Below are 23,667 nucleotides of genomic sequence, written 5' to 3' on the forward strand. Positions count from 1 at the left end.
CAATAAATGCTATTGAAGAGCGGGTCTTGGCGTGGCCATAGTGGGATTCGTAATATCGCGAGCGGCACCGGGAGCTGGACGGACGCTGCTGAAGGCTTCCCTGCGGACTACAAACGTGTGGCGGTCAGGAAGACGTTTTGGCAGGGGGAAAAACTGATCAGAAAATGTAACGATAATGTAACGGAACGTTTTAGAAATGTAGTGGAGTAGAAAGTATAGATAATTGCTGCAAAATGTAACGAAGTAAAAGTCAAAAGTATGCACTATTGATTGTACTTAAGTAAAGTACAGACATGTGAAAAATGTACTTAAGTATAGTAACGAAGTATTTGTTGGTTGATGCTCCACGCCCTTGACCGGCAGCTGATTGGACAAACGTGTCACATGGGTCTGGCTACTTCTGAATTTCAAAACGTCAGTATGGCGGCTCGTTTGGAATACGATCTCGTATTTTACTAAAATAGTTCACCAAAACGTGTTTCTGAAAACATTTTAAGCGAGAAATAGGCCGTGCAGTTGTTAAATCTGACTTCATTTCATATCGACAAAGGTCAGTTTAAAAGATTTTCATCTACTTCTATTGGATAGTCGCGTCACGTTCAACGGATTAATTTGCATAAAGATGGGCATCGGCCAGCTTTTTTGACGTGCAGCATTTTTTCAAATGCAGCATATAGAAATAAATAGACATAAATAGGCAACGTAAAGTAATTCCGCACATTGTAATCAAAACCATACACATACGATTGTGTACTACTACAGGTTATGTTTATTAAATGAAGCCCAAAATATGTCGCCGACTAGAAATTGCTAGTATCAGCTAGCGCTAGCTAACGTCAGCGTTAGGTAGCCGCTAGCTAACGTTAACATTAGGTAGCCTAACCTGAACCCTGGAACGCTACCAAGTCGTGACTTGAAGTCGTAACTTACGGGCTAAAAATTGTGTCTGGAACGCAGCATTTACTGTATAGTGCGTGGTGGGTTCAAGTCTAGTTTACTTCAGGTGCACTTTGTAAACTCTGAGAAACTCAAGCTATTGTTCTAAAGCGCCCTTCTGTCGTCTAGTGGTTCCTCTCTTTGTTGTGTAACAGCAATTGTATGTCTTTTTACTTATTTATTTTAATATACCATATGACATTGTAACTGGCATGCCGACAAATTATGGGCCAAACAGGAACTGTTAAAGCGATCTGCCTTCACAAGCGGATCGATATGTTTCCTGGCCGAAATTCCCATTTCATAGCATCATATGTTTCCGATTTCTATTAGGTTATGCATTTCTTCTGATTACAACGTAATAAAATCATGGAGTTTGATGATTTAAATCATAAGCTATGAGTAATACCTGCCGGGTTTAACGTTAGCTACTGTCGTTAGCCCCTGTGGAGGTCGGATAGAAGACTCCAAAAGACTGCGTCAAAACCAATTTCAGACCCTAGTTAGAATAACTTCCACAAAAAATACAACAAAATATGCAGCATAAATTAATGTTAATAGCAACAACCACTTATATAAAGTGCCATCTATGCTACAGCGGCCACAGTCAGTCACGTTCTTATCTTCTTCACGACTTATAATAATCTCAGCGATGTGAGTTTCAACAAACTATTAGAGGAAGAGAAAGCAGCATTTCGAGGAGACGTATTGTAAGTGTGTGTGCTGGAGTTTTAAGGGGCCATTTCTCATCAAACCCAACAGAGACAAACAGAAATAACCACCTCTGTCAATTCTCAGAGCTAATTTTATCTCACCTCGGTATTGTTACGCAATGAAACACACTCACACTGCCCGCACCAGCACTCCAACATGCATGAATTATGAGGAGAACCGGGTGAGTAAGCGTGACACTTGCTGGCACTCCTGCCGTGTGCTAGAAGCGGAAGCAGAGCTTCGACATGACAGCTCACCTGCAGGGCACATGGGAGTCAGGAGGATCTGGATCAGACTCTCTAATCTAATCTTTTATATTCTCCTTTTTGTTTATTAGTAGACAAAACATTTCGGTAGCCATTGAGCCAAAAAGCAAATATATGTAGCGTAATTTATCTGGGGAAAAAAACACATTAGTATTAGAGATGAGAGTGAAAGTTAATCTTTCATCTTGTAAATGTAGTAACAACTAACAATATAATGATATTTGTAACTCAAAGTCTGCTTTCCCCGAAGATTTACATCACATGATAACTTGCCGTGACATGTGGTTAAATGTGGCTCAAGATAAAGCTGATGGACAGTGAGTCTTTGATTATAAATATATTATAACTAGAGATGTTCCGATACCGTGTCATTCCCATCGCATAAAATACGGACGCTTGGTCAGGTGCCTTTGGCGTTGTTATTGACGCTAAAAGTCTCCTTTAGCGTCATATCTAAACGCGCTTTATCTAAATGCGCTTGGCCGGGAATATTGGCATCACTTTTGATGCAGTTAGGTTAAGGAAAAGGTCGTGGGTGGACTTACGTTTCCGTGACACGAACGGGACAGGTGGGTTTAGGAAAAGAAGAACGGGACGGTTGGGGTAAGAAAAAGAAGAACGGGACGGTTGGGTTTAGGGAAAAGTGACACGCGGGACACGATCCCCAGTCTCCTGGGTGAAAGTCCTGTGTTGTTTGATGACGCTGACAGCCACCGCCCAAACGTCCGTATTTTACGAGTTCGGAGTGAAAACAGGTTGACCGATACCAGACGAGAAAAAAAGCCTCCAATACTGCCTAAAATGCTGGTATCGCTATCGGCGAGTACTGGAGTTTATGCACCGATTCGATACCATGTAAGTTAGCCTAGAAGAAAATCTACTAGTAGTTTATTTCTGTTCTTTTTTCGTTATGACTCACTGTCAAACTGGATAATAATAAAAAAAGTTCTATGGCGTTCATTGTTTGTGTTTCAGTGTTTCACAAAGAATTTAACCTGAGCCAGACCGACAACAAATATTGCAATAATATCACATCCATACAGTGATAGTAGTATACAGCTGTTACATTATAACATGTGTATTGTTTTAACACATTGGTATCGGATCGGTCCTCTGTATCGGCCGATACACAAGTTTAGGTATCGGAATCGGGGAAGGCAAAAATAAAAATGGTATCGGAACAAACTCTAATTATAAAGTAATCTTGTTTATGTTTTAAGTTACTTGTAGCTTTTGTTGCACAAAGTTTTTGAAAGTGCTATTAGTGCGCTGAGAGTGAATCTTAACAGTGGAATTGTTTTGCTGCCTTCAAGTGGCCAGTTAGTGCAGGTTTAAAGGGGAACAATGCCGGGTTTTTTTAGCTTCATTTACCTTAACTGAACAGCTTCTGAGTCATTGGAATGGTTATATGACTTTTTTCGGGTTCAATGGTGGTCGTCTCTCTTCACCCTAGCACCTGTGAGCGGAAAAACCACCCTTGCAACTTTGAGAGAGTCAGGAAGTATCGCTTGATATCGGTAGCGATGGAGTTTCGCACACTATCGTCATGGCTGAGCCGGCAAAAAAGAAGCAGAAAGCTAGGAAGGCATTGTCGGAGGAACAGGGAAAGAGGAAACGGAAGACTGACCGAGCGAGGAGTCAGACACGAGTAAACATCGGAGCTGCGTTTTAAGAACGGCGAGAACTGAGATGAGCAATAGCCTGCTAATCCGATGCTGACCTGGCGTTCTTGCTGTAGGGGGAGCTCTATAGAGAAACCTGTGAGTAAAAGGTGAGAAAACAGTGAAGAAATTGCCAAAACTGCATAGCGCCCCTTTAAAGCCTCTGAAACATTAGTCTATATCCTTCGCCTTCCACTTCCCGGATTGCTGCAGGAAATTCTGCCTGATGCATGTATTTTCCGTTTCCTTCCGCTTTCTTTGTGTTGGCGTTCTAACCTCCGGTGGATTTGTGAGGACTATGGTTAACTGCTCCTCAGATCTCTGCAGGGTAAATCCAGACAGCTAGCTAGACTATCTGTCCAATCTGAGTTTTCTCTCACACAACTATTTCGCAGCGGATCTGTGCGGAGCTTAGCACCGTCCATGACGATTCTGATTGGTTTAAAGAAATGCCAATAAACCAGAGCACGTTTTCCTCCCATCCCCGAATGCTGTGTAGAGTAGCCAGACCTTCCTTCAGCGCGCTTTGGAGGATGGTCTGGAAAAGCGTCACTAGTGAAAACACCAACACGGTGATTTCAGTTCTTGTGGCTGATTAGACCTCTGCTCAGGTTGAAGGTGGGCCGAAGCTTTGATGGGAATTTATTATGTCACAAATCTTTTCTGCCAAAAATGATATATTATTTGCAGAAAGCTACTGAATGATAAAGGTATACTTTGTCCCGCCCTAACAGGTGCAACAAAGCTAACAGGAGACCTTAGGAAGATGTCAATCAATCAGTCTATACGCACCCACACAGTCCTGGGAGGAGGTCTAATCAGACGTGTGGGTGTTTAGGGCCTTTAAACTGTCCACCGTGAAAAACATTGGTAGAACATTCTTTGTAAGAATTCATTCATTCATTTTAAATAAGAAAAGACCCTAAACTTTAGTCAACTAATTATTTCATTTCAATTTTTATTTATAGTGTCAAATCATAACAGAAGTTATCAGTGAGGGCAGCTGCTGCCACTCCAGCATCTCTATTGTCTTTAGCTTATCACATCCTACACACACACAAACAAAACACACACACACACACACACACACACAAAACACACACACACACACACACACATAGTGCGTCTTACTATCTTTGTGGGGACCCGTCATTGACATAATGCATTCCCTAGCCCCTTACCCTAACCTTAACCATCACAACTAAATGCCTAACCTTAACCCTTACCCTCACCCTAACCACAACCTCATTCTAACCCTAATCCTAAAACCAAGTCTTAACCCTCAAAAAAGTTGTGGGGTCCAGCATTTTGGCCCCACAAAGCTGTCTGGACCCCACAAGTATACTGCATTCCCATTTTTTGGACCCCACGAATGTAGTTAAACAAGAACATACACACACACACACACACACACACACACAAAACACACACACACACACACACACACACACACACACACACACACACACACACACACACACACACACACACACACACACACACGCACACACACACACACACACACACACACACACACACACAAGCCTAGAGATCCCAGCCATGACTAAAGAAACATCCAAATAAATCCTCCACATTAGAGCTGAAACCATCCACAGCAATGAACTGAACTGTGGAATAAATGTTCCTGTGAGGCACAGAGATCCTCTCTACCCACGCACAACCTGACAGAGACACTGAGTCCACTTTGCATCTGCCCACTGTGTCACCCAGAGCCTCTTCAGTCTCTCTCAGTTTGTCTGCACGCTATTAGAGAGGGCACCCCCCCCAATAAATAAATCTCTTTCTTTTTCAATCTCAACACACACCTCATTAGATAAGCGGTAGATCAGCTGCAGCAGCATTATTCTCTGACTTCTCTACTAAGCTAAGTGCCACTGTGATTAAAGCCAGCTGATGATGAGGGAGCTTATTGCCAACACATCAGCTTTTCTCCCTGATATTAGGCCACTTTGTCCCTAATTAGCCTCTGGGCAAAGAGAGGAGGGGAGGAGGAAGAGGAGGAGGAGGAGGAGGGGTGTTCCCAGAAGTGTTCCCAAGCTCATGCAGCCCCCATCTTAATGCAAAATCTAACTGCATTTTTGAGAAGTCTAATGGTGAAGGATACAAAAAAAAAAAAAAAAAAAAGCCATGCATTAAGAAATGATTATAATTTAGGGTTTTTGGAGAGATGCAGGAGAGCTCCAGGTCAGCGTGCGTTTTGTTTTGGATGGATGGAGATGGAGATGCGTCCATCTCCGCAGATGTGCAGAGCTCCATCTCTCCTCCGATTATAGGACACGCGTGCAGGGTCAGGCTGCATGCAGTAGACTCAGAGAAGGAAAAAAAAAACGTATAATGTATGGGCAGCTTACTTGCCAAGCTCCTCGTACAGCTGGTATTCATCTGTAAAACGCGTACAAGTTGTGGTTGCCATGATGTCTCCCCTCCTCGGACGAGTGCGGGTGCCGAGTCCAAAATGCACTGTGCGTCGGTCGCTGCAGACGGGAGGACTTCCTCGGGCTTCTCTGTCTCCGCCCACCTTAAAACCTCCGGACGGCTGAGTGGTTCAGCTGCAGCCCGGCACACAGAATACACACACGCGCGCGCGCACACACAGGGTTCCGGCTCGGACGGTCGGCAGTGGGCTCTCCCCTCCGAGGATGGACTCTTTAAATACCAAACAAACTGGTAATGTGAGCTCACACATGACGTGTTCCTCCGGCTGATTGAGGGAGGAGGGGGGGGGGGGGGGGGGAAGAAATAAAGCATAAGTGAAATCAAAGGCTGATTGAAGATTGTGGGGGAGCGCAGCATTTTGATTACACATTAGGCTATTATATAAATCATATAGGCTAATGAAGAGAAGCCTGCAGCCGATAATGGAATTCATTCACTTGTCTGAATCTATTTATAGACTTTGGAGTGAATCAAAAGCTGCAAAGAACATTTAGTTCTTTTTCTTTTCAGTGCAATTAAAGGACTTTTTTTTTTTTTTGCATCTTTATGTTACTTTTAACAAATAAAAGAAAAACGAAAAACACACACACAATTGTTTCGTTTAGGCAGATCAACCTGGGGGGCCCCTGAAGGGAAAAACCCGGTTGGGCCCCTGTAATGTCCAATTGAGCCCATGTGTACGTTTACATGCACACTAATATACCACTATTATTCCAAATTTGATACAGGTCATGTAAACAGCATATTCTGTTAAATATTCCAAATCAGGCCTTTTCCCAAATGTAACATTTTCTGATTAAGACGTGTCATATGTCGGTATTATTCAGGTTTAAGGAGCATTCTTTGGGCATGTATACAGCGCATTCAGAATCTGCGTCTCAATCGAGGGGTTTTTAACTGCAGTTTGTGACAGTTTACGGCCTCTTGAGTGGTTACGGCTTACAGTCGGCTCTGTGCGTTGCTATGGTTGCTGTATACATCCATGATGCGAACCAACCAGCCAGCAGTTGGCAGGGCTGCGCTAGAGATGCATGGCCAACAGGAAAGAAGATTTAAAGTGCTCGTATTATGCTCATTTTCAAGTTCATAATTAAGTAATCATATATACCAGAATAGGTTTACATGGTTTCATTTTCAAAAAACACCATATTTTTGTTGTACTGCACATTGCTGCAGCTCCTCTTTTCACCCTGTGTGTTGAGCTCTCTGTTTTAGCTACAGAGTGAGACCTCTCACTTCTGTTCCATCTTTGTTGGGAGTCGCACATGCTCAGTAGCTAGGTAAGGACTACTAGCCAGTCAGAAGCAGAGTATGAGGGCGTGCCCTGACAGTAGCTAGGTAAGGACTACTAGCCAGTCAGAAGCAGAGTATGAGGGCGTGTCCTGACAGTAGCTAGGTAAGGACTACTAGCCAGTCAGAAGCAGAGTATGAGGGCGTGTCCTGACAGTAGCTAGGTAAGGACTACTAGCCAGTCAGAAGCAGAGTATGAGGGCGTGCCCTGACAGTATCTAGGTAAGGACTACTAGCCAGTCAGAAGCAGAGTATGAGGGCGTGCCATGCTAGCAGCTAGGCGAGCATTAAAACGTGTGTTACAAAGTGACCACGTTTGTCTCTGAAGTAAAGGCTGGACTACAATAGAGCTGTTTGGAGCAGTTTGTGAACAGTGTTTTCTGTTGGAGATGGTAAGTCCCTTTGGGGGGGACTTTGGGCTTTTTCACTTTGTAAACCTATAACGTGCACAAAAAAGGTATATAACATAACAAAGGAAAGGGAAAAAAGCCAAGAAGCATAATATGAGCACTTTAAGATTTTTGTTGGGCTTATTTGGCCTTGGGTCAACCATGTGAGCTACCAGGCTGACCAAAAGCACACTCTACTTTTAAACATTATGAAAGACTTTGATATCAACAGGTTTTTGTATATGCACAAACATTGCAACGCCAACCATTTCAAAAAGGTGGTTTAAGGAATGAAAGAAAGAGGCTGCGTTTGTATGGTCCAACAAGTCCGCCACCCTTTACGACGGGGAACTGAAGCCGTTATCTCTGCTCTCTTCAAAGCCACCAAACTCCTTTGACAAAACCAGTCATTTTACCTCGCAGAACACGGAAGTTGCAGCTCTACCGCTGCCTCCATCGGTTTGTTAGTTTGTGTTATCTTGTGACTGTGGTGGTTGGGAACTAAGAAAACTAACAAACTGACTGACTAACTAACCAATGGAGGTAGACCAGCAACTCCCGTGTTCTGCGATTTAAAATGAATTTGGTGAATACAAATGAATGCTTTAAAACACCAAAAGAAAGGGCTGTCTGACAGCAAGGTAAAGCGCTGAAAATATTCTAAATATAGCGTCCACTTAAACTGATAGATGTTTTTAGGTGTCTAAAATGCATTTAGCTAGCCTGACAAGCCAGACCCACACCGTTGGGTGTGGGAACTCACCATTGGCAGGGCTCAATCTGAGGAGCGGGATAAACGGTTGTCTTCAAATTCCCTCTGCACGCAATAGGACAGCTCTACAACCAACCAGAGCAACGCTAGCTGATGGATTACACTTTTGCTGTATCTGGTCAGCAAAACTCCGAACACATCTTCCTTTTTTAAGAATGAATTCAGTGCCGTTCTTTCTTTTCTCAAAGAAAAGCTTAACTCAAAGGGTCCTATTTAACGATCTAACTGCACGGCGTGAAGCGCCTGGCGCAGGTGCGTTTAGGGCGTGTCCAAATCCACTTTTGCTAGTTTGACGGTGGAAAAAAGGGTCCGTGCGCCGTGCGCCGCATGGTTCAAAACGGTTGTACTTAGTGTCTTCATTAATTCATAGGTGTGTTTTGGGCGTAACATGCAATCAACCAATCAGAGATCATCTCCCATTCCCTTTAAAAGCCAGGCGCGTTTGGACCTTGGAGCATTGCTGTTATGATGACAGATTTGCAGTGTAATATTTTTATTTGTAATCTTTGTAAGCGCAGGTGCATTTGCTATTTAAACGACGTGGGCGCTGGACGGGAAATTGACAACTGCGTCAGTCTTAAACTAGCAAAGACACTTGCGTCGGGCTTTGAGCTGCACCGGGTGCAAGAGAGGACCCCAAGTCTTCCAGAGTCGCGGCCAAAGCTGATTCCAAAGACCGTTGTTCAGCAGCAGCCATCTTCGTTGTTTTCAAGTAGCAGGGAATTCACGCGGAACCGTCGCAACTCTGCCGTCATTAAGTTAAGCCCCGCCCATCGACTCTATAGACAATGTGATTGGCCTGACTAGAGTTTGGTTTTTCCAGCTCTCAAGCCGACGGAGAGTTGCTAGACGACCCTGGCTGCAAATTACATTTGCTGCCGCTAGGGTGGTCTAGATTTCTAGGGTAGCAATTTGTTGCTGCCCCCCCCGTCCACAGCAGGACGTTGCTTATCTTCCGTGTCGGTACTCCTGGCTGCTTCTCCAAACTGTTGTCGTGCCGACCGCCATCTACTGTAGCTATCACACCAACTATGGAGAAGTAGCTCATACAACCACACAAAGAAGTGAAGGAAGCGGAGGAACGTTTACTTTCAAAGTCAAGTACGAATGTTTATGTTTATTATTTAACAAGTCTTTTATTTCACGTGTTTTGTGTTTAATTGTGAGACAGTCAACCAGCAGTCGATCCAGACATGGAGTTGTTGCTACACAGTCCTTTTCCATGTTGTTATATCGTCCATCTGCTATTCTTATTATGATCAATGACAAAATCAGAGACCAGAGTCTGAATGAACACCTTGAGACGGATGAAGAGGAGATGAAAAAGATTAGTCTTTACCAAAGTCTTCAGGTTGAAAGGGACCAACTCACCCAGGAACAAAGACGTTGGTTTCCATCAACCTGTTTTTGAGAGCATATCCAATTTGCGCTTACAAAACCTTGAGTGGAAACACTGAACATTTGAAGGAAGAAAAGCTTGATGAATCGCAAAAACGTTGTGAAATTTGGCAGAAGTGGAAAAGTACTTGATCCAGAAAAACAAAGTGCAACAGAAACACTTAAATTACGACTGAAGAGATGAAAACATGAGATCTGTGTGGAGCAGAAATGTCATATATTAGGTCAGGTTTCCACATTGTTCTCCATCGTTTAAGGCATGGAAGTGTTAGAAGAACTGGACTCAAAGATGGTGCCCACAAATGTTTTCTAGCTTCTGTGTTTTACTTCTTACACACCAGCTGTTTATCTCAATAAACCAACTTCTTACGTTTACAGCAGTGGATTTTCTTTTGACGATTTTCTGGACATTTGGATGGAAACCCGGCAGCTGAGAGACAACTAAACGCGGTGTTTGGTGTTTTAAGCCCCCAACGTCGTCTTCCAGGCAGCGCTGCCTGGAAGGCACTAGGATTAGGCGATGGTTAGGGTTAAGGTTAAGCGGGTGACACACCAACCGGACGGCCGACCTTCGGCAGAAAAGGCAGTCGGACTGACTGCCTCCCCGAGTTGGCCAAAAAAAGTGCCTCGGACCACACCGAAGTGATGCCGACTGCTGACGGCAGTTGATTGGACGAACGCGTCACGTGGGTCTGGTTTCTCCGGAAATTCAAAGCCAGACTGTCATGGCGGCTTGTTCAGAATACAATCTCATATTTTACTAAAATAGTTCACCGAAACGTGTTTCTGAAAACATTTTAAGCGAGAAATAGGCCGTGCAGTTGCTGAATCTGTCTTCATTTCAGATCGACAAAGGTCAGTTTGAAAGATTTTCGTCAGATTTTGAGAGGCTTAGTCACGCTCACCCTGCTCGTCATTTCCGGGTTAGCGCTCTACCAATCAGATGGGTCATTAAGTCCGACTGCCCGCCCTCTGACGCAACATGTCAGGTCGGCTAAAATGAAGGCCGACGGCTCCTCGGACGGACGATGGCACGGAACACACTGAACAGACCCGAGTTACCGACCTCGCCAGACTGTCCGACGGCCGATTATCGGGTTGGTGTGTCAGCGCCTTTAGGGTTAGGTGCCTTGAAGTCGACGTTGGGGGCTTAAAACACCATCGAGCACTAAATGCTCGAAATTTGGGAGAATTTGTATGAGAATAAAACTGAAAAATAACAGCAGAATCACTCATATAGGTACAGCAGATTCTTTTTTGAATAAAGAGCAAACAGTTAACAAAGAACACATATTTATCAGATTTCTTACTACCAAAACATAGAATGACATTTCCTCATCTGTATTCACACTCCAAACAAAACCAGCTTCAGTTCGGCTCTTATAATTAAAGTCCAACACAACAGACCGGCAGGTAAATGTTGACTTTTCCCACAAGCAGCTCTGCAAATAAACTGGGATTCAGTTCATATTTGGCTGAGTCGCTGGCCGTGCCTCAGAACTGCACGGCGCTGGGTGGGATGTCAAACATGGAGGGGTCGAACTGCTGCCCTTTGAAGGGCGAGCCTTCAGCGTCCCAGCCCTTCTTCAGCATGTCGTGCACTTTCTGTAGAGGGAGACACATGGAGAAATAGATGTTAAGTATGCACCATTCATGCTAAGAAATCCCACAGTGCCATCTAGGGGTGAGTCAACCTGCTGTAACTGAGCACAAGTGCAAATGATGGAATACAAAAACAGATTGATGCTGATTTAGACAGCAGACAGTATGTCTGTCAGTTATTTTAACTGGCTTTTATAATAGTCTGTATCAAGGTTATTATAGCTTTGAATTTTCAATAAGTTTTTATTTCCTTTTAGTTTGCTTTTAGAGTATGTGTGCCAGTTTTAGTTTAGTTTAAGTCTTTATATATTTATTTTTAGTCTGTTTTGTTAGGGCCAAGTTAGTCTATATCCACGACGTTCCACTTCCGGGATTGCCGCCAGAAATTCCGCCGAATGTCCCTTTTCTTCCCCGACAGATTTCCGTTACCTTCCCCTTTCTTTGTGTTGGCGTTCCTCAGATCTCTGCAGGGTAAATCCAGACAGCTAGCTAGACTATCTGTCCAATCTGAGTTTTCTGTTGCACCACTAAAACTACTTTTGAATGTACACATGTTCCATCAAAACAAGTTCCTTCCAGAGGCTATTTTGCAGAGGCACCGTGGCTCCGCCCGGCATTTAGTGCCGCCTAAGACAATTGTGATTGGTTTAAAGAAATGCCAATAAACCAGAGCTCGTTTTCCTCCCATCTCAGAATGCTGTGTGGACTAGCCGGACCCTCCTCCACAGCGCTGTGGAGGAGGAAGTATGTAGCTCCATATACATACAGAACACCTGGTTGAGAACTGTGTAGGAATGGCCATGATGTTTAATGTTTAATGTTTAATGTCCGTGCTACTTTAGTGTCCGATGTGAAGTAATTACTGCACAGGGCCATCTCCTAGAATGTCAATGTCAAGTCCATTCAGTTTCTGTAAATAAACTGAAATGATTTGTGTTCACTTTTATTTTGTTTGTATTCGTTTTTTTTTTTTTAACCTGGCAATATAGTTTCAGTTCAGTTTGAGAGTTTTTCTTAAAGGTTTTAGTTCTTATTAAGTTTCTGTTTACTTAAAAAGACTTTTCACTGCTTATTTTTGTTTTAGTTTACTATAATAAACCTGTTCTCTGTACAACCAATCGTTGCTTTCACATCTGTACAAGTGGCGAGTGTTTTTCTAGTTCCAACAACTCCAACAGAGTGATACGTCTTCTCTCTGGTTGATCACGTCACGTTGATTTCAGGAGTTTCACTGTATGATATCAATAATTTAAACACAAAAAGTTAATATTTATGAACCTTTCAGTATTTGGATCAAGTAGTTCGTGAAAAGTAAGGTGGGCTGAATTCAGAAGCCTACAGCTGCCACTTCAATGTGTCAGGCATAGGCGCCGATTTATGTTTTCCTCCGTGGGTGCCGGAAAGTAGGCTTTCAACTCAGGACGGCGCCACTTCTCACAAATACAGATAGGATTGGAGATGAAAAGTTTAACTGACACGTAACGTCGTTAGTCTCACTCTGATTACCTAATGCACATGCACGCACTGTATAGTGGGGGGGTCACTAAAGAGGCGTTTTCATCCGAGAGACGCTGTGATTGGTGGATAGGATATGGAGCAGGGGACTGACAGCGACATAACCAATCACACTATGACAGACGCTCCACTTAGCACCAACTGCAATGTTTCATTTTAAATGAATGTAGCCTACCGGCAGTCTGGCACACATGGGTGCTCAGTATTTTCCGTGGGTGCTCGAGCTCCGGAGCACCCACGGTATCGGCGCCTATGGTGGCAGGTACAAATTTAATCAACATTTACGTATCGGCTCAGACTCCATATTAGCACATACTGAATATTAAATATGCCATTGCAAATGCCCTACTGTTTATGTTCTTAGAACCGTTTAGAAAACAGTTGTTTATTTTAGGAAACTCACAAACAACACACGGGACTGCGCCCCCTTGTCGCTCCACCCTGCCTGCCTGCTTGCCTCTCATTAAAAATAAATGACTAGTCAATCGCTCCCAGTCTAAAAAAGGCCTTCTTACAGAAAAGCCAGCGAAGAAACACGAAACCTCCAGCGCCGAGCTGACTTTAAGTAAAAGTTCTCATTATGCAAAATGTCTCATTCCAGAACCACGTATTGTATTATAATTACTGATGTATTAATGTGTTCATCACTTTAATGTTGCAGCTGGTAAAGGTGGAGCTCATTTTGCATCTTTGGTAGATTGTGAATTTCACAGAGGGATCAATAAAGTTTTATCCTAATTAGTGCTGGCAAACGATTAAAATATTTAATCGCGATTAATCACATTAATGTCATAGTCAACTCGCAATTAATCACACATTTTTATCTATTCTAAATGTCCCTAGATTTCTTTTTGTCCAATTATTTTTTTTCTCATTTTAATGCTCTTACCAACATGGAAAAGTGGATCGGCTTGCTTTGTGCTTTTGTCGCCTGGCTTTGACGAGAGGGCGGAGAATTGGCATCAGCTGTGTGCTTGGCCATCAGCTGTTTGCTTGGCCATCAGCTGTTTGCTTGGCCATCAGCTGTGTGCTTGGCCATCTGCTGTGTGCTTGGCCATCTGCCGTGTGCTTGGCCATCAGCTGTGTGCTTGGCCATCTGCCGTGTGCTTGGCCATCTGCCGTGTGCTTGGCCATCAGCCGTGTGCTTGGCCATCAGCTGTGTGCTTGGCCATCAGCTGTGTGCTTGGCCAAGTGGTATTTCAGACTGGACGTGCTGCGATGATAGCTCAGTTCACAACGACAAAACACACAGATCACTTTGGTCTTGTCAATGGAACCATTTGGCAACTTTTTAAAAGTAAACTTTCCATTCAGAATCTTATTGGCATCCATTTCGGCGTCTCACGCTCGCCATCCACTCAAAACGTACTACTCTACTACTCTTTGGCCGGCTAGCGAGCCCAAACAAGTGTGTGCGGCGTGCCTGTTGCTTTGTTTCCGGTCTAGCTAGATCCGGTGTGGTGTTGTAGTTTTTCTAACGTTACTAGTTGTTGCAACAGCATGTGACAAAAACTACAAAGTTTGCTAGGCCAAAAAGAACGTTAATCTCGCGATAAAAAAATGTACGCCGTTAAAATGGGTTTGCGTTAACGCCGTTAATAACGCGTTTAACTGACAGCACAAATCCTAATCTATAATTATACATCAGAATGTATTATTTGATTATATCTTGTATTATGAATCTGAATCAAAGTAACTAAACTATCAAATAAATGTAGCTAAGTAGAAATATGAAGTAGCAGAAAATGGAAATACTCAAGTAAAGCAAACAAGTACCTTTTTGTACTTAAGTACAGTACTTGTAGTAAAAGGTACTGAGTTACTTTCCACCGCTGCCTATCTGTTTGTGTTGAGTCGTGCTCTCACCATTTCGTGACTCTGGGGTTTCCCCTGCAGCTTCTGATGGTAGTCGAAGGAGAGTCGGTCCAGAACGGCGTGCTCCTCCTCGTCAACCGTTGCCATGGAGCGCTCGCGGTTAATTTTGTCTATATCAATCTCCTGTTCTCCTTTCAGCACCGCGTTCCACCAAATCTCTGAGGTCTTACTGAGCGACAGCTGGAAGCCAAAGATGGTGAGTTAAACCAAAAGCTGTTCATTTGAAAAGTTGGACAAAAAAAATGGATTGTGTGTGTGTGTGTGGGCTTGTTTATCTATATTCGTGGGGTCCAAAAACCAGAAGTCCAGTGTACTTGTGGGGTCCCGACAGCTTTGTGGGGCCAAAATGCTGGACCCCACAAGCTTAAAGGGCTGTTTGAGGGTTAAGATTTGGTTTTAGGATTAGAATGAGGTTATGGTTATGGTGAGGGTAAGGGTTAGGCATTTAGTTGTGATGGTTAAGGTAAGGGGCTAGGGAATGCATTATGTCAATGGCGGGTCCCCACAAAGATAGTGCCGTGTGTGTGTGTCTGTGTGTGTGTCTGTGTGTCTATGTGTGTGTGTGTGTGTGTGTGTGTGTGTGTGTGTGTGTGTGTGTGTGTACACTCACGACCACGCAGCGTCCAGGCTCCAGACTCCACAGAGAGTTCTCAGTGTTGATCTTGTGAGTGAACTCTCCCTCCATCAGTGTTTTCTCTTCGGCTCCCTCCCTCACACACACCTGCAAGCTGCCTGTCTGCAGACTGACTCTGACCTGAGGACGGACAGCGGGACACACAACATGTAATGAGACACAACTACAACCAGTGGAAGGAGAACAGTATTCCTGATACGACAGGTGGTGGAATAGACCAGGGCCACGTTCGGCCCCGACAAAAACGTAGCAACGCATTTATTTGAACTGAAACGGCGGTGGCTTGAACACACAGTTGTATACGCAGGCGCTCTGCCTTTTTATTACCACAAGTTGACGTATACATCTCTGCCGATTGGGTCTCTCTGATACAGCAACTAAACGAAAGAAAACACACCTTGAAGCGTGATTTATGGTTCTGCGGAGGCTCCACGCAGAGCTTTCGCCTGTGGCCTGAAGTTTATACATGTGCGCTGGTGTGTGTGTCCATCTCTTTAAGAGAATAGCAGGGCCGGTGTGTGTGTGTGTTTGTGTGTGTGTGTGTGTGTGTGGTAGAGCGAGTGAGAGAGTGACGGTAATTTGCTTCAGAGCGAGTAGTGACTCTAGAGTCATAGTGAGAGAAACAAAGTGTCTCCCCTGTGCTTTCTGACCGCGGTGGGAAATCTGGAGCAGGAAAATATTTCATATTTTTATTATCACTCATATTTAGGAGATACAGAGGTGATATGATTCAGGTGTATAAGGGAGCAATAGGTATGAGACACGAGGGAAATCTTTAAAACTTTACCCTAGAACATGCCGGTCTGAAAAGAGAAAGAATTTTTTCTCCGTGCGGTGAAATCATGGAACGAGCTTCCAGAAGAAGTTGTGCGTTCCCCTTCAATTAATTCTTTTAAGAATAGGTTGGATGCATTTTGCCTGTCAAAAGGTGTAAAGCTTGTCAGTAATTGATGTAACTTATTTATGAATTGTTGAAAGTGTGAATATATGTATTTGTTTTGTGTTGCTTGAGTCTGGAATAGAGGATTTTATATCCTGTACCAGAATTTTTCTCAATAAATTTCAATAAAAGTTAACCCTCTCCTTGATTTCATGTTGTTTTTGATGAAGGAGAACCAGGAAATGAGTAAAGGGGAAATGCAACGCTACCAAGCAATTGCATTTTTCGAGAGGTGCCCGTCAGGCTACGGCGTAGGGTCAGTATCTCCACGTACCTACGAATGTAGCCACGGCGTAGATTTAATTCAGAAGCATCAATCATGCTTAAAGCCCGTTTCACACCGTTCCCAGGAAACATGCCGTTCAACAAAGGAAATCGTAGCAAAACACCGTTTTATGATTAAAGGTCCCATGGCATGAAAACTTCACTTTATGAGGTTTTTTAACATTAATATGAGTTCCCCCAGCCTGCCTATGGTTCCCCAGTGGCTAGAAATGGTGATAGGTGTAAACCGAGCCCTGGGTATCCTGCTCTGCCTTTGAGAAAATGAAAGCTCAGATGGGCCGATCTGGAATCTTCTCTTTATGACATCATAAGGGGAAAGGTTACCTCCCCTTTCTCTGCTTTGCCCGCCCAGAGAATTTGGCCCGGCCATGAGAAAGAGAGAGAGACATCATGGCTTTCAAACGAGCAAAGTGGCAGTTGGTCAAGGCCACAGCCCCACCCTCCACCTTGCCCCCCCCTCTCCTCTCCTCCTCAATAGCATTTAAAGCTACAGACACAGAAATGGCACATCCTAAGGAAAGCTCATTGTGGGACTGGCTCTAGTGGCTGTAAGGCTGAATTTTGGGAAAGAGACTTCAGATACAGTATTAGGGGACCATTAAGGCCTATATAAAAGAGACTTCAGATACAGTATTAGGGGACCACTAAGGCCTATATAAAAGAGACTTCAGATACAGTATTAGGGGACCACTAAGGCCTATATAAAAGAGACTTCAGATACAGTATTAGGGGACCATTAAGGCCTATATAAAAGAGACTTCAGATACAGTATTAGGGGACCACTAAGGCCTATATAAAAGAGACTTCAGATACAGTATTAGGGGACCACTAAGGCCTATATAAAAGAGACTTCAGATACAGTATTAGGGGACCACTAAGGCCTATATAAAAGAGACTTCAGATACAGTATTAGGGGACCACTAAGGCCTATATAAAAGAAACTTCAGATACAGTATTAGGGGACCACTAAGGCCTATATAAAAGAGACTTCAGATACAGTATTAGGGGACCACTAAGGTCTATATAAAAGAAACTTCAGATACAGTATTAGGGGACCACTAAGGCCTATATAAAAGAGACTTCAGATACAGTATTAGGGGGACCACTAAGGTCTATATAAAAGAGACTTCAGATACAGTATTAGGGGACCACTAAGGTCTATATAAAAGAAACTTCAGATACAGTATTAGGGGGACCACTAAGGCCTATATAAAAGAGACTTCAGATACAGTATTAGGGGACCATTAAGGCCTATATAAAAGAGACTTCAGATACAGTATTAGGGGACCACTAAGGCCTATATAAAAGAGACTTCAGATACAGTATTAGGGGACCACTAAGGCCTATATAAAAGAGACTTCAGATACAGTATTAGGGGACCACTAAGGTCTATATAAAAGAGACTTCAGATACAGTATTAGGGGACCACTAAGGCCTATATAAAAGCAACCAAAAAGCAGCATGTCATAGGACCTTTAAGCTTGCCCCGGTCTTTCTCAAATGGGGGTAAACGTGGGGGTACTTTGGAGAACTGCAGGGGGTACGCAAGGTGTTTTTTAGATGTAAATTTAAAAAATATCACTCATGATTCCTAAAATATTTATAGTAACAAATGATGAGTAATACTGGAAAAAAAAAATAATGAGAATGATTAATAAATGATGATTGATTTGAAGTAGCATTTAAGTGTTCTTGAGTTACAAAGTTATTGTTTAGTAACTCCACCACTGATAATGCAGCGCTGTTAGGTATCTCTTTTGGCGTTTTTCCATTACATGGTACCTGCTCGATTCGCCTCGACGCACTGTGCGTCCGTTTCCCATTGCAGATTTGAGTACCGCTCAGCGTGGCTGGTCGTCATAGCGGCGCCGCAGGAAACTGCCGTGACCTAACGCGACACACACACAGAACGTGGAAGGTGTGTTGTTGTTGCCACAGCCAGAAGACACATTTAGTTTCAAATGAAGCTGGAGGCAGCAAAAAAAAACAAAAACACAGCTGGCTAAACTATTTAAAAAAGGCAGGTGTTCAGGACACCCCCCTCTCGCTTTCACATCGCCTTTTGGTATCGGCTCAGCTCGCTTGGAACCTCGACTGAGGTGGTACTAAAAAAAGTACCAGGTACTTTTTTTCGTAATGGAAAGTCGAGAGTCGAGGCGAGTCGAGCACGTTACGTACCATGTAATGGAAAAGCGCCATAAATATTGCCTTTTTTTCTAACAAAAGAGGTTTTGCGCTCGTAAGTGCGTAATTGGTTGAGATAATATTTCAAAAGGGGGGTGAGTGGTGGCACGGTGGCTCAGTGGTTAGCACTGCTGCCTCACAGCAACTAGGCACAGCAGAGTTGGATCCCCGGGCCGGGCCGGGCCTTTCTGTGTGGCGTTTGCATGTTGTCCCAGTGTTTTGCTTGGGTTTCCTCCGGGTGCTCCGGTTTCGTCCCACCATAAAGACACGCGTGATAACTAGGACTACAGTTGAAAATTAGCCGTCTGGCACTCAATGTTGTTGATTAATGTGCAGTGTCCTAATAAATAAATACATCTTAAATTATTGAAAAACTTTGAGAACCACTGGAATAGACGGTGTTTACCTGTCGGCCTTTAACAACCGTCTTGGGCACAAACACTCGGACCTCCACGTCAGTGTAGTCCTGAGACCAGCTGTAGTTTTCCCTCACAGCCCCGTTGTAACTGTCGGGGTCCGACTGGAACTTCTCCCGACTCCTGACAGACACACACATGTACAAAAATCATGCATTTACTAGGCATGGGCCGGAATAAGGTTCTGACGGTATGACAACCTTCAACAGAAATATCACGGTATCACAGTTTCACGTAATTGCAAACTGAAATTGTTATCTTGATTTTTTTCCTCCCCTAAATCGTTCAGCCCTAGAAGCAGCCATTGTGATTGCGTCTATAGACTGATTATACGGATTTGATTCACCAATAAAAACAAGTAGCTTTGTTGGATAATGGCAACTCACTCTTGTGCGGAGGTTGCGCTGGCTGCAGCCGCCTGTTCTCCCCGAGCCATCAGGCCCGGACCGCCGGCGCTGCTGTCGGGCCGAGGGCCAGCGGTCGCTCCTGAGGAGGAAGGAGCTGGAACCTCCCTGGGAGAGCGCTCCTCTGTGCTCGGCTCCTCTCTCTCCTCTGGAGGCTGGTCGCTGATCTCCAGCTCCTGAACTGCCGGAGGAACACATTGACTCTCCTCTCTCTTCTGCAGCTCGCTCTGCTGCCTCTCTCTGTCGTGCTCCGCCAGCTTCTCAAACAGCTTAAACGTCTGAAGAGGGAATAAAAGATTATTGCAGATCAGTGTATAAGCGGAGGAACTAAACTAGCTGCTGCTGATGTGTTTGTCTCGCTCTTGGCTCACTGTAGCACAGGATCAGTTTTTGTTACTCTTTAACAAAACAGAAAACACAGACATTGCATTAAAATTGTCAGTTACACTCCCATTTAAAGCTCTAGTGCGTAGTTTCTGTCGCCCCCATGAGGAATTCTAAGTAATGACAACAACACTGTCGGTGCGTCCACATGATACAAGGCTTCTGTGATTGCGCACCACCCCCCACCCCTCGTCCACACAGCTGCTAGTAGCCAAGGAGGACACGGAGGATTAAAAAAACATGATGGACTCTTCAGAAGAGGTCATTATCTTCACTTGAGTTTCTGCGTGGGAAAGTCGCCGGACGCCACAATCTTCTGAACATAGTCATACTGAGAAATCCAGAGAGAGCTGTGTGGAGCTGATAGTCTTAATTAGCTTTGTAGCAACTCATTTGGTAATGGCTTTAATGTAACGGACGTTCATTAATATCAAAAGGTTACGCTCTAAAGCTTTAACGTTGAACTTAAATGTAGAGCTGCAATGAGTAATCGATTAGATGTCAAATATTATATCAATTGGCAACTATTTTGATAATCTATTAATCAGTAGGAGTAATTTTTTATGAAAAAAAAAAAAAAAAAGTCCAGCTTGTTAAATGTGAATATCTTCTAGTCTCTTCTCTCCTCTGGGACAGTAAACTGAATATCTTTGAGTTGTGGACAAAAACAAGACATTTGAGGACGTCATCTTGGGCTTTTTGGGGAACACTGATCCACATTATCTGATATTTTACAGACCAAACAACAAATCGATTAACCGAGAAAATAATAGGGGTGGGAAACTCTTGGCACCTCACGATTCAATTCCGATTCAGAGGCCAACAATTTCCAATGCGTGATTTTTAAAGATATACATTTAAATCTAAGTTTGCTACTCAGTGTTTGCTAAACACTTCCTAGACAAAGCCGATAGACAAAGCTCAGATTTTGACATATACAGTATTGGTCACACACAAGTTTTAATGAAATGTTTTGTCTACTGAGGTTTTTGTTTTGTAGTCATTCCATGCTTAAGCCTTAAACGTGCTTGAGAAAGTCCCCTTCTCTCCCAGTAATCTTCCACGTCAGAGGCTCAGTCATGTTTAAAGGTGGAGAACTGGCTTCTTAGAACATGAAACATGAGGTGGTCAGATGTAATGTGATAAAGTAGATGAACAGCCTATATGTGTTTTGCCTAATTATTTGATGTATGTCTTATTAGACCAGTGGTTCCCAACCTTTTTTCCTTGGCGCCCCCCCCTACTCTTGTCTAAGAAAAGCTGAGCCCCCCCTCCGAAACCGAAGTGGAGGTAACTCTCGAGATAGAGCCTTACTTTCTTTTTTGATACAGAGGAGTTATCAGCACTTTTACGTTTCTCCGCCATGTTTCATTCATAAAATAGTGATGCCGTGGCGGCAGGAAAAACGAGGATGACAGCAGCTAGCAGCTGACCGGATGACAGCAAGGGTCCCAGGTTAAGAGGTCCCGGAGGTTTGGCCTACTAAGTAGCCTGCATACAATGTTAAGCGAGAACAAATATAAAATACAGTTTTTATACAGACTTTTGTATACATTATATATTCTAGTGTATTACCATAATTTGTTTAACATGTGCACATATTTTTCTTTTTACCTCAACCTCAAACCAGATAAAGACTTGCACCCCCCCTGTGATCTTTGCCGCCCCCCTGAGGGGTCCCCGGACTCCAGGTTGGGAACCACTGTATTAGATCATGTGTATATACACACAACATTTCATTTCTGTTTCATTTTGGCCATTTTTGTGTGTTTTTTTTCTGCACTCTTGCCTGAACTCTAAGTTGTTGTCCATTATCCCGTCCTCTTTCAGTCTCTCTGTTCTCCGATGTGTATTTGTCTGGAGACAGTAACTTTTAAATAAAAATTTAAAAAATATTAACTTATCTGAATCGAGCATCAAATCGTTCTAGAGAGAATCGCGATGCATCTAAGAATCGACTCTTTTTACCACCCCTAGAAGATAACGGACAAATGTATCGACTATGAAAATAATCGTTAGTTGCAGCCCTACTTAAATGCTTTCATTACGATAATTATGTCAACTATGTAAACTGTGAATGTGTGAACATAAAAAGAATGTCACTGTATTTGACAAATTAACGTTGATTTGCTTTGAAAAAAAAAAATTAATAGAAACACATTTCGATCCACCTGTCTGTTAATATCACAATAACCAAATAACAAAATCCTGTCAGAGGAGATCCGCGAGTGCGATATACACACGGTAACCTAAACTAAGCTTAAAACTATGTTTTGAATATTAAGTGGCAAATAATTCATTTTTTTTTTCCTTTCATTTTATTTCATTTGTTAGGGACCATGTACAGTTTTTTTTTTATCATAAATGTTGTCATTTGTTGCATTGTACGAGAGTTAGCCTCAGGCTGACACACACACACAGTGCGTGGCACTATCTTCGTGGGGACCCGTCATTGACGTAATGCATTCCCTAGCCCCTTACCCTAACCTTAACCATCACAACTAAATGCCTAACCTTAACCCTTAGTCTCACCCTAACCAGAACCTCATTCTAACCCTAACCCTAAAACCAAGTCTTAACCCTCAAACAGACCTTTAAACTTGTGGGGTCCAGCATTTTGGCCCCACAAAGCTGTCGGGACCCCACAAGTATAATGGACTCTCGGTTTTTGGACCCTACGAATATAGTTAAACAAGAACTCACACACACACACACACACACACACACACACACACAGACAGACAGACAGAGAGAAACACGTTCAGCAGTTGAAAAACAAGAAAATAAAGGGGGGGAAAGCAGGATGTTAGTGGTTGCAGAGTTGATTGGTTTTTAAATAATGTTTTAATTGAAATTTGAAGCTTCTGATGGAACTAGCTACAGGTCTTTATATTGTCTGGAATAATATTCTCTTGAGTGATGGTTTTAACTGAATTATAAATACAGGCGCACAAACTGTAAGTTTAAACAGTCAAATAACTTAAGAAGTGGAAGTGGCTCTTTCCCCATGTTGCCATGTACTGAAAAATACCAAAAAACTTCACCTTAAACACCATCTTCTCCGCCACACCGGGAGGGAAGCCCATCTTCTCGTTGGGACTCGACAGCAAGCGATAGAAGTCAGTCTTGCGATACAGAAACCCGAAATAGACCTGAAGAAAGTCCTGAATGTTCCCAACGTGCTGCAAGATCCCGAGCAGAGCGTTGTCGTACATCTCTGTCATCTGCAGAGGCGACGCCATGGCGGCTTTCAACGTCTAACCGTGTTCACTAACCTGTGAAGTAGCCCAACCGACGATTTAGAGACCGAAATAATGAGCCTATATTAAGAAATACAAGTTTATAAATAAGTGGGACTCGCTAGGCAACGTTTTTAACGCCTATGTGTTTCTCCTTCTAGAACAATAGTGACACTTCCGGTGTCAGCTTTTCAGAATAAGTGCACCTTCTCTACAGACCAAAAATGTAAATAAATTCCATGATATGTATGTAAATATTTCAATAAAAGTAATTTAAAAACAAAAACACGTATGATTCGACATCAT

At 43.2% G+C, this 23,667-nt stretch overlaps 2 protein-coding genes across 2 annotated transcripts in view; both read right to left on the reverse strand.

The window, feature by feature from the left end:
• The window catches only part of camk2b2 (calcium/calmodulin-dependent protein kinase (CaM kinase) II beta 2), a 59,240-nt gene extending 53,135 nt beyond the window's left edge, over window positions 1-6,105 (reverse strand). The window contains exon 1 of the mRNA XM_078271861.1: window positions 5,950-6,105. Coding sequence (XP_078127987.1) covers window positions 5,950-6,011 — 62 coding nt within the window. The 5' untranslated portion in view covers window positions 6,012-6,105. The remainder of the gene's footprint in view (window positions 1-5,949) is intronic.
• A 5,013-nt stretch (window positions 6,106-11,118) lies between these two features.
• nudcd3 (NudC domain containing 3) lies at window positions 11,119-23,542 on the reverse strand. The gene is made up of 6 exons (XM_078270943.1): window positions 23,167-23,542; window positions 19,721-20,016; window positions 19,325-19,457; window positions 15,486-15,629; window positions 14,867-15,055; window positions 11,119-11,488 (listed from the first exon to the last, which is right to left on the reverse strand). The coding sequence occupies exons 1-6, from the start codon at window positions 23,362-23,364 to the stop codon at window positions 11,378-11,380; spliced, it is 1,071 nt and encodes a 356-aa protein (XP_078127069.1). The 5' UTR covers window positions 23,365-23,542; the 3' UTR covers window positions 11,119-11,377.
• Window positions 23,543-23,667: the final 125 nt, after the last annotated feature.

The sequence above is a fragment of the Sander vitreus genome, chromosome 16, assembly GCF_031162955.1.
Source record: "Sander vitreus isolate 19-12246 chromosome 16, sanVit1, whole genome shotgun sequence".
NCBI lineage: Eukaryota > Metazoa > Chordata > Actinopteri > Perciformes > Percidae > Sander > Sander vitreus.